Consider the following 12,114-nt stretch of genomic DNA (forward strand, 5'->3'; position numbering starts at 1 on the left):
TACAGACCAATTATCTTGCTCTGTTAGTTTTTAAACAGACCAGTATCTCTTTTGACTATAGAGACAGAAATCGGTATCCATCAGCATATTAAAAGGACTATACACCATGCATAAGGTGAATTGATCCCAGGAAAGCAAGGTCATTTCATTTCAATATATGAAAATCAGAGAATGTAATATACCACCAAAATAGAATGAAGAAAAAAATATGATCACCTTAATGGTTGCAGCAAAACAATTTGACAAAATTCAACATACTTTCAGAATAAAAATATTCAGAAAACTAGTATTAGAGGGCACTTACCCCAACATAATAAAAGGCATTTACAAAAACTGAACAAGTAACATCACAATCAGTGGTGAAAAAATAAATAATATCCCCCTAAAACCAGGAGCATGAAAAGGATGCATGCTTCTGTTCAACACTGTAATGGAAGTTTCAGCCAAGGTAATTAGGCAAGAAAAAAAAAAAAGTCATCAAAAGTAGGAAGAACTAAAACTACCTATATGCACAGATAACATAATCTTACACAAAGATAATTGTAAAGAATTTACAATAAACTATTAAAGCTAAGAAATTAATTCATTGCAATTGAGGAATTTTTTAAACTGCACTTAGTACTATCACTTTTATTATTTTATTTATTTTTAATTCTTTTTAAATTTATTATTAGCATATTCATTCTTACAAACCATATTTCTTTATGCCCTTAGCCCGACCTATCACTTTCTAAACCCACTCCCTTCCTCCTCCCCATCTCTACTGTCCTTAGGTCTGTTCCCTCCTTCTGAAAGTTCAGCATATTGTTGTGGTCTTTTCTTTCTTTCCTTCATTCTTTCCTTCTTCTCTTGTTCCCTTCCTTTCTTTCTCCCTCCCTCCCTTCCATCCTAGCAGCCAGTTATGAGTGAGAACATTCAGTATTTCTGTTTCTTTGTCTGGCTTATTTCACTTAACATAATTTTCTCTGGACTCACACATGTTGCTGCAAAGGGCAGAATTTTATTCTTATTTTTATGGCTGAGTAGTATTCCATTGTGTATATATACCACATTTTTTTTTATCCAGTCATCCGTCAATAAACACTTAGGTTATCGCTTCTCGGCCTTTTGGCTAAGATCAAGTGTAATAAACACTTAGGTTAGTTACATATCTTGGCTATTGTAAATAGAGCTGCAATGAACATGGGACTGCATGTATCCCTTCAACATGATAATTTCCATTCCTTTGGAAATATACCCATTTGGTGGTATTGCTGGATTATATGGTAGGTCTATCTGTAGTTGTTTGAGAAACATCCATACTGTTTTCCTTAATGGCTGTGCTAATTTACAGTCCCACCAACACTGTAGAAGAGTTCCCCTTTCCTTGCATCCTTGCCAGCATTTGTTATTCTCAGTCATTTTAATAATGGCCAGTCTAACTGGGGTGAGGTGATATCTCAATGTGGTTTTGATTTGCATTTCTCTGATGACTAGTGATGCTGAGCATTTTTTCATGTACCTGTTGGCCTTTTGTATGTGTTCCTTTGAAAAATGTCTATTCATCTCCTTTGCCCATTTTTTGATTGGATTATTTGTTTTCTAACTGTGTAGTTGTTTGAGTTCTTTGTATATTCTAGATGTTAATTCTTTGTCAAATGTATAGCTTGCAAATATTTTCTCCCATTCTGTAGGTATTCTTTTTGCTCTGTTGATAGTTTCCTTTCCTGTGCAGAAGATTTTTAATTTGATATAATCCCATTTATTTATTTTTTCTTTTGTTGCCTATAAGATCAACAAACAAAATACAGTATTTTTTATACATCAGTAATGAACAACCCAACTGTGGAATATATCTTTTGGGAAAATAACCAAGATTTTACAGGATTATAGATGAAGGAATTCCTGCACTTATTTTCTTCACCTTACCCCAAGATCTTGCAACCTCAAAATGTCTGCCTTACAGAGGGAACAATACCACATGTCCTCACTCATAAATGGGAGATAACAGAGAAAGAAGGAAAGAAAGAAGGACCAAAGGGGTGTGTTAGACTTGCAGAGGGACAGAACATAAGTAGAGTTGCCAGGGATGGAGCAGGGGAGGAGGAGAGAGGTTGCGGGGAGGTTGGGTGAGGAACACAGGGAATAATTGCAAGTGGAGGTAATGGGCATACTGGTAGTATTGATCTGATCATCACATCTTGGACACTGGTGGTGACAGTCAGCTTTGTGCTACATGAATATACATAATCAATTTTTTAAAAAGTATTTCTACAATACTTTCATTCCTGTGATAATGTACAAGATGTAGCTGATAAAATTAACCCGCACTGTTTAGAAATTGTTAATATAGTTTTTTCACCTACTCTGGGCATATTATATATTTAATGGAAACAGTAAAGGCGGGGTGTCGGAAAACATCTGTTTATTATTGTGAGACTCATTTTTTTCTTGAAGTCAGAGAAGAAGCATTAAGGAAAGATAACTCAAACTTAATTTTTTATAGTAGAAAAAATACTCATGGATTTCACATTTTTCAGAATTGAACTAGTTTGTGATATCTTCTCTGATTTCAAAAATGTTCTAATGTCATTCTCAGTTCAATACTTATCACAGTATTATTTAATTTATTCAGCAAATAATTTTTCCAACCTCCAGTTTTCCATTTGCATAATGGATTTATGTTTTAATAAATTAAACAATTTTGACATTGAAATATTTTCATTTGATGTTTTTGCATTCATACACAAATTTTAATTTTCTCTGTAATTAATGGTAATTTAGTTTCTCATCTGCAATATTTATTTCCTATTTATGACTCATTTATTTTTGCTTAACACACAGTCACTCCATTGTATTCTTTTTGATTAATGTAAGAAAATCTTCTTTAATTTCAAAATAAATTTTGTATACATTCAACAGGCTAACTTCTATTAGAAATCTGTGTTTAGTAAATTATAATTTTTCAATTATTCTTACCTAATTTTCAGATTAGAAAGATTACAGCACATATAAGTTATCTAAATCCATATTCATATATCCTTTCCTTTGTAAGGCTTGAGTTGTATCAACTGGATTGAAGCAAAGTGCCAGGGGGAAACATGAGAACTTATGGTCACTTTATTTGATATAATTTTTACACGTGTCCCAGACTCTGAGTAAGTATCACTGCTTGCTTTGAAGAAGACAGAATGATAAGGATTCCTTATTATAATATCCTGAAATCATCCACATCCCTCAGTCAATAGGAGGATTCCTATGTCACAGAGATGTCAAAGAGATGCATTAAGAGAATTAATTTGGATTTTGATTCTGTAAGAACAGCAGAGAGGAGAACAGGAGTGTTGAATGGGTTCCTGCCCATACCATTGACTGGACTTTGCAAGATTTCCCTGAGATGGAAATTAAAATGGTGTAACACAAGGAACTGAACTTTGAGGATCCATGTAAAAAGAAATAAAAATCTTTCAGGGTCCCGTTTCTCAGCTTAATTTTTTTTAAAGCATAATGTATTATAGGGTTTTTTTTTTTTCTGTCTTATTGAGGTTGAGGTAGACCTACGGATATTTAAAGATACTTTGTTAACTTTCTCAAACTACCTACAAGTGCAACCAAGTAATAACAAAAATATAGCTTTCACTTTTCTCATGTTTTTAAAAAATGTGTTAGAAAGATTTCTAAGATCTCATTTAATCCTGCAAACAAGAATATAATACTGAAACTATTATTAACATCCTCAATTGACATATAGATGGAAAAGTATGTACAGTGGCAAGATAAAATTTTGGAGAATATAATGCTGAAAACAATGACATCTTAGGTAAAAGAGAAACTGGAGAAAATACAGTGAGAGAATAGCCTAAAAGTGAGGAAAAATAGAAGAAGAAATAAGTTGTCATTGGTAGGCGGGCAAATAAGTTCAAGATAAATGTTAAATTCAGTCAATGTTACAATGCTGTCAAATAAGAAATTGTTCATAGTTTTACCTGCTAAAGTGTGGGATAATTTGTTGGGCAGCAGTAGAAAATTAATAGTTTACAGACTTAGTAGATTACTAGTAGCAGTGATAGTACAAATTATGAGTGTAAGATGGGAAAGCTTAGTATGTACTGAAGAAATTTGGGGAGGAATTACAAGGAAGGTGAATCAAATAGAGATTTTAAAGGTGAACGGGATTTTGATGTAGAATGGACAGAGAAGTACATAAATGAAAAATATAATTTGGGCAATATAACATCAGTGGGAATAAATAAAATTGCTTATTTGACTTTAAATTGATCATTCCTATCATATACCTGGTTGATTGGTTTTTTAGTTTATTTCAGTTTATTTCCAAAGACATTTTGTGAAAACCTTATACTTTTGTACCTTATGTCCCACTAGGTAAATTCACATGGCCAATTCGAATTTGGGCAGAAAGGACTAGAAGGCCATTTAATCTGTATACCTAACCAATATACCTGTGAAATAGGTTGAATCTGTGTGTCCCCCCAAAATTTACATGTTGAAACCCTAATCCCAATGTTATGGTATTTGGAGTTCGGAGACTTTGGAGGTAAAGTCATGAGGGTGAAACCTTCATGAATGGGATTAGTGCCCCCATAGTAAGAGGTGAGAAAACTGCCATGTGAGGATCCAGTGAGAAGTTGACAGTTTGCAACCCAGAACAGAGAGTCCTCTACACAACCTGACCATGCGAGCACCCTGATCTTGATCGAAAAGCTTCCCGAACTGTGCAATGTCAGTTTTTGTTGTTTATCAGTCACCTAATCTATGGTATTTTTTTAGCAGTTTGAACTAAAATGCTCTAAAAATATAGCCATTCTACCAATACAACTAAACTAAGATTTTTCTCTTCTGTCTCATGTTTATTCCTGTGTATCAATTGGTTTACAAGTTCTGATGAGAATCCTATGATACACAGATGTTTTGGTCATGTATGAACACACAGCCTGATTCTCCATATGTTAACCAATGGACCTCAAACATGTCAAAGAATTGTCCAGTTTCTCAGTCTAATTGCTTCTTACTCAAAGAAGATTGAGTAATTTCTTCTTACTAATTTCACTTCCAGGAAGCTTTATGTAATTTCCACACATGTATGCAAAATGCAAACTAAATTTTCCATATAAGATTTCTAAAGCATGGCCAGTACTTACATGTGTGCTAATTGGATGTGATCAAATGTATGTGTATATCAAATCATGACATTGTATATCTTGAATATAGATGATTTTGTCAATTAAATATTTTTAATAAAAATATAAAAATATAAAATCAAAAAAGAGCCACCATAAGTATTCCTGTGATTACAGTTTGTTAAAAAGGAAAGAAAATTTCAGTGCCTGATATCATTTGAAATGTAGTAAAAAAACAATAGGAGGGCAGTCAAGTTCCTGAAAAATGTCTGTACATATTAGCTTTCTTTCACGTACCTGATGTAAAAACATTATAGACAAAGGAATGATATTCAGGAGTCACATGCACACACTCACTGGGATCAGAAAGTTAGCTTTTTCTCATTTGACCAGCACCTAATTGTGTTTTTGTTTCCTTTCTCTCTGTCTCCTAAAACCAGAACATCTGTGGAAAGTTAACAGGATTCCTTAGGGATTGGGATCTCATATTTGTTAATGTCTGGGAATATAGACTTGTTACTTGCTCTGAATTCTGTGTAACAAACAACAGGGTAGTTATTTCAGTACCATCTTATCTCAGTGTCCCACCTGTGTTCCAGAAAAGGAAATAGAAAGTGTGTTTCAAATTGAGACAGAAGTAAACAGGGCCCAGGCACTGTCAACACCCGTGAGAGCCCAGGAAGGTTTCCTTCTTGAGCGCAGTTTCTGCAGAGACTGGCAAAATCATAACATCAAGGCAATTTGGAATAATGTAATATGAGTGAATTTGACATTTAAAAATAAACATTGATGTCTCATTTTAACGATTCTCCAAGACTAAACTTTTCATCATCTTTGCAAAATGTCTTTTATTAGCACTCAAGAGAGACTGTAATTTCTTAATGGTAATTTCTTTGTATTTGAAGAAGTCCTTCTAAGTTTTCCTTCTTTCTTAAGGGTGAGAATACTTGTTATTAATATTTTTTTATTATTTTTGAGAAAAGAACTCTTAGACATGTGGCTGGATCAAAATATAAATGATATTGGTATTTCTAAATATTTGCCTGTCTTTATTTGTCACTAAGTACCTGTAAGTGCTAAGAAAAAAAAATGATGCTACAGATGAGGAAAAATCGGTGATACAGTCGTTTTCTGTGGTCCTCAGTGTTAAGGTGACTAATGTGAGCTTCTGATATTTAGGAAAAACTATGGGTTAAGAGTCTGAATCAGAACCAGCCTCCCTTGATTTGAATTCTAGCCCTGTCACTAACTGGCTATGTATACCTGGCAAGTGGTTATGGTCTTTGTGTAACACTTCATCATTACAGAATGGGGATAAAAGTGCAATCCATCTCACATGGTCATTGTGTAAATCGAATGAATTAATCCAAACAAGGCACCTAGCAAATTTGCAATAACTTAGCTATACTGTTATATCATTAGTACTGTTATTACATTTTAGGTTAAATGATTTCCCAAACATTCATTTCCCTTAATCTGCTATCATTTTTTTCAGGATATAACTTTTCCATAATTAAAATTATATGATTTGAAGGGACTAAAAGGATGTACACAGTGAGTTTTGAGGGTGTGCTTGTGCAACAACATGGTCTAAATGTGTACATGTCTGAGAAGAGAGGACAATGGTAAGTTAAAGGAAAAAATCGATTTCTTAGACATTATTTAGAAGAAGCTAGATAACCTATTATTTGAGATACAAAGTTTGTATTTCTGCCTGAAACATGGTTCGTTAAAAATGTAAGTGGTGAAAATTAAACTAAGTGAAGGAGCTCACTTTTCCCTCAAGTCCATGTTAAGAGTATGTTACATTTGCCTCTTTTCGTAGAGATTGGATCAGATATGAGTTTAATTAATATCTTCCTCTGAATCCCAAAGCATATACAATGTTTCCCTGTAAGTGAACAAACGTATGAATTGAAATGAGCCTCTCATCTCTGCAGTGTAAATGCAAAACAGCCAAGCACGTGCAAATCAGATTACCTGAATTTTATGTCCATCTTTGCCACTTACTCATGTTTAGAATTTGACCAACTTACTACCATTCTCTAATTTCATTTAAAAAAAAAAACTTAAAATGATTATTTTATATTTTACTTTCACCCTCATTTTAGCAAATTCTGAAGAATCATGTCATGAACTCTCATACTGCAAATGGAAAAAATGTTACTAAAGCAAAACAAAGTTTCTTAAAAGTTTGCACTGCACACATTGGCAAAGGCTGTAAAAGAGAACTAAAAAATAATTTCTTCTTTATTTGCTTGTATACGCATCTCTGTGCATTTTCGTGTTTTTGTATTTATAGTCACTTTCAGAATCTAAATAGAAACTTTTCATTATAATATATGAAAGCATTTTTCAAACTTTGGTATGAATGTAATGAAATTTTCAAAAAACAGGTAATTTCATCCAGTGAGTTAATGAATATACTCTCCTGGATAGTATTTAATGGTGTTAAAGAATCAGTGTGCTTTTATTACCTCATCATGATTCTATGTCTTCAAAGGATATCTCTTCTTCTCTCCACCTCAGTAGTTTAATTCTGGCCCCAAAGATGTCTCAGAAAAATTTCAGCACCGTCACTGAGCTGGTCCTTCTAGGATTTTCCAATCACCCCCAGGCTGAGGTGCCCCTCTTCCTCCTTTTCTCTCTGGTTTACATGGTCAATATCTTTGGAAACACAGCAGTTATTGTTTTGGTTATAATTGATTCCTGTCTCCAGACACCCATGTATTTTTTCCTATGTCACTTGGCCTTTCTCAACATAATTTACACCACAGCTGTGGTACCCAAGATGCTCTTCAACCTCCTTGCTTTCAAGAAAGTCATCTCTTACAAACTCTGCCTTGCCCAGACCTACATCTCCCTGTTCATGGGAGCCTCCGAGTGCATTATTTTAGCGATCATGGCTCTGGACCGCTACGTGGCCATTTGTTCCCCTCTGCGGTACCTGGTAATCATGAACTGGTCTACGTGTGTGCAGCTGGCTGTGGGAGCCTGTACCATCAGCTTCTTTGCCTCAGTGATTCCACTCTACTTTACCATAGCTCCCTTCTGTGGCCCTTACATAATTGACCATATTTTTTGTGAGGTGCCTGTTATTCTTCATTTGCTCTGTGGTGACACATCCCTGCAGGAGACCTTGATGGCAATAGGAGCATTTGGCACCCTCTTACTCCCCTTCCTCCTGATTCTCCTCTCCTACCTGCACATACTGGTTGCTGTGATGAGGATGCACTCAGCTGAGGGTAGGAAAAAAGCTTTCTCCACCTGCAGCTCTCATCTGACTGTGGTGACCATTTATTATGGGACAGGGATGTTCATGTACATGAGGCCCAAATCTCTATATTCAGCTGAAGGTGATAAATTGATTTCCTTATTCTATGCAGTCATCAATCCTGCCTTGAACCCTCTAATTTATAGCCTGAGGAACAAGGAAGTGAAAAAAGCCTTGAAGCGAGTCTTAGAGAGATGGACAGTGTCCCAAAGACAGAAGATAGCATCTTGAGATGTCAGTAGTTGGAATTTATTTATTCTAATACACTCGAGGCAAGTGACATATTTGTGTCATATATTTAACTTGATTAGCCACAAATACATGTAACTCTATGTCAAAATTATTACAAATATATTAGGTTATGCTTCTCTGACAACACCCTACTGTTACCCTACATTTCATGACTGTTGTTGGATTATAATCCATGTATTAAATATTTCTATACATCAGAAGTTTATTCCTAAAAGCAAGCAAGTTCCATTTAACATGGAACTTGGAATTGAAATTTCAAGGCAGATTTTCTGACTTTATAATTTTGCATCGCCTCTATATTTCATTATTCAATTTCCTTATAATATTTAGATTCTTATTTTTTCTTTATTACTCAGATATCACAGCATCTTCTTTTGTTTACCTATATTCAACACATGTATACTTTGAAGCACCTGTTTTACTAATGGCAAGATTATATCAATAACTTAGTAAATATAACCAAATTCAACAAATAATTAAATTTCAGGGGGAAAGACCTCATGACCCAATTTCTGGATGCTTTCCAGATATTATGAAACATGATTTAACCGTCCATCTCTAAGTTAATAAATCCTGATGCTTTTTTCAAATGCAGTGTTTTCAGAATATTACTACACTCCCTCAATTCTGCACATTGCCCAGCTGATGGCTTCCTTAGGCATGTAACTGACATGTGTATTGCAAGCTTCAACTCAATTGGCACCTGTTTTGTAAAATCTTTTCCTGAAAACTAATATTTTTCTCTTTACCTTGCTGTGAATTCTCCTTTCCTTGATGTAGGACTTTAAACTTTAGCTTGTTTCATTGCACATTTTGTGTTTTATGTTAACTTTCCACATGTTTTCAACAACTATGAAATCTATTTGGACAATGCATGAAACACCGACTCTCCCCAGAAACCTCATAATCTAAACCAGTTGAAAGTGCATGCTGATTTCTGACTGCAGTGCAGGGGGGAAAAAATGTAGAGCCACCAGGAAAGCCCTTTCTCTAAAATTATTTAAGCTGACTCATCAAGTAAGAAAAATATTTACCAGGTGTAAATGTTAAAGAGAAAATTCAAATGCAGGTACAGAGTGAAAAAATAAAAGCACCAAAAATTTAGTGAAAATTGTTCAATGTGTTTTGGCTCAACTCCATAGTCCTCAAGTCTTGTCTGGATTTTTCTTTTTGCTCTAAATAAAAAGAACAGGGCCTTAACATTTTTCTTTTGTTCCCAATAGTGCCAAGTGCGTTGTTCACCCCTTGCTTTTTTAATTAAACTGGATTACTTTCTTCGTAATTTAACGATGTATAATTGTCTATTTGTCTTAATTTTTTTGAATGACATGTTTTATAATTCTATATAGTGTTCACTTTTCTTTGTCCAAAATTGTATATCTTTCCTTTTCCTTTAATATAGAAATGTGTACATTTTTGATAAACGGCAGTTTATAGTTAGAGCCCTTGATACCACATGTGAAATTCACATAAGTTTAGTTTTCTGCATATGTAATTTTAAAAATTAACATACAGTTATGAACGGGGATAAGGGGAAGGTTTTATTTGCATAAATTTGTAATAGTTCTTTAGAAAATCAAATCCCTTTCCAGTCCCCAAATCTCTGAGTTTTAAAAGCAATTTTTCTGTGTTTTTAATCCAGTGTGCTATAAATAAACATTCTTTTATCATTTGCGTGTCACTATTAATTTTTCTTATTCCAAGACTATTGAAATGCCCTTGTCTTTATGGGATTGTGTGAGTTTGCTGTGTTCTGTAATGCAGTGCTTATCTGGTAGTTTCTGGCGGTTGATATTATGTCTTTGTAGTGCAAAATCTTACTCCATAGAACATAGGCTAGCAGCTAACTGGCTGAAGTCCTTGAAATAAGAAAAGTTGTTAAAAGGCCCATGTTTCCCACTTTGAGGAAGTCTCCTGGGAATTTATTACTACCAGCTTAACTTTTAACAAGCCATTTCTCCTCTGGGAACAAAATCTGCTAATGGGGTGAGTTGTGAGTGGGGCTTAAACATTAGTTCTTGTGAAGTTCAATTACTAATAAAAAACTATGTCTCATGGTTTAGAAGAATACCAAGAGTAACTTTTCATAACACTAATACTGAGACTTTTTAGTTGTCTCCTTAACAACACATACATACATGTGCACACACACACTCTTTGCTGTTCACAACACATTTTCATCACCTCTGCCCTATTCTGCTATTTTACTTCTCCAGAATTTCTTCACGCTATTTTCACCAATTAAAATGCAATCACTTTTCATCAGGCTCCTAAATTGCCATGATGTCTTATATTCAAATATTGTTCTCCCAGGCAATTATTATTATTCCTTCCTGTGTCTGGTGTCTTGTAGTTTTTTTCATCAGAGTTTCTTTTATGTCTTGTATTATTTTCATTTTTACATGATAAATATATTGAGTGATTCTGAACATTAAGATTCACCTCTATGCCATCATCATGAATGACTAATAAATGAATGAATAAATTTTAAAATATAATCGTGCATATGGAATATATGTTTATAAAATTAGATTACAGAAAAAAGCAGAGAATAAAATTGTGCATAAGCATTAATGCTAAAATTAAAGTGCATACATATAGAAATACTAATTATAATTACTATAAAAATAACACGATTTGTATTTTTAAGTTATGAGTAAATATTTCTTTTGTCAAGGTTATATTTTCACATCTTTGTTACTTTTCAAATTAACTGTTTGAAAAAAAATGTGTTACTTTAATATAGTGTGAAATTTTTGTGGGAATTGTGTGGGAACAGATCCTAGGAATCATCACAGTAATTACCGAACACTGTGCTGGGCATTGCACATAGCACTAGAGAATTTTGGGTATGGCCCCTGCACTTAAATACGGTACCTTTTGTTTGGACAGTTAAAAGTAGGACATGTGGACACTGAAACCCACGTGGCAACTTGACTTAGTGGTCACATGGTGGGTTCTGATCTTGGAGCCATGGAGACAGAATAGGTTGGTGTGCAGTAAGATAGCCAGGGAACTCTCTTGCAAGAGGATCGCATTACATTAAGTTACACTTTGAAGAAGAGGAAAACATAAAAAGAATTCAGGAAGACTAGTGCCTTCCAGCATACTTACATGGGAAATTCTTCATAATTCTTAATTTTTAAATATGACTTCTAAAAATTAAAAAGAATTTAGTTTTCATGGGGTGATTAATTTTGAATAGAAAGACCCACTGCTGCTTTATTCTTCCTCAAAGATGCTATAAAAATATCCCTGAGGGTATTTCTTTCCTGTTATTATTTCTCTTCTCTTAATGCATAGTATGTGATTTTCTCTCTCTCAAATATTTCTCACTGGGAGCCAATTGTAAGTGCCTAATATTTGTTTACAAGTATACTATTGGTCTTAGGCTAAGCTATCATTGAACCAGTGTCCCATATACCCTTCAGTACTTTTCCTCCAAAATTCTGAAGTCTTTATGGATGAGGT

The 12,114-nt window shown here is 34.1% G+C and overlaps 1 protein-coding gene and 1 pseudogene across 1 annotated transcript; both read left to right on the forward strand.

Annotated features, from left to right (window-relative positions):
• Positions 1–1,091: 1,091 nt before the first annotated feature.
• LOC134377506 (U2 spliceosomal RNA) lies at positions 1,092–1,226 on the forward strand (annotated as a pseudogene).
• A 6,442-nt stretch (positions 1,227–7,668) lies between these two features.
• Positions 7,669–8,622, forward strand: LOC134375987 (olfactory receptor 2A12-like). Its single transcript, XM_063094695.1, has one exon. It carries the CDS (start codon positions 7,669–7,671, stop codon positions 8,620–8,622), a length of 954 nt encoding a protein of 317 aa, XP_062950765.1.
• Positions 8,623–12,114: the final 3,492 nt, after the last annotated feature.

This window comes from Cynocephalus volans, chromosome 4 (assembly GCF_027409185.1).
Source record: "Cynocephalus volans isolate mCynVol1 chromosome 4, mCynVol1.pri, whole genome shotgun sequence".
Lineage (NCBI taxonomy): Eukaryota > Metazoa > Chordata > Mammalia > Dermoptera > Cynocephalidae > Cynocephalus > Cynocephalus volans.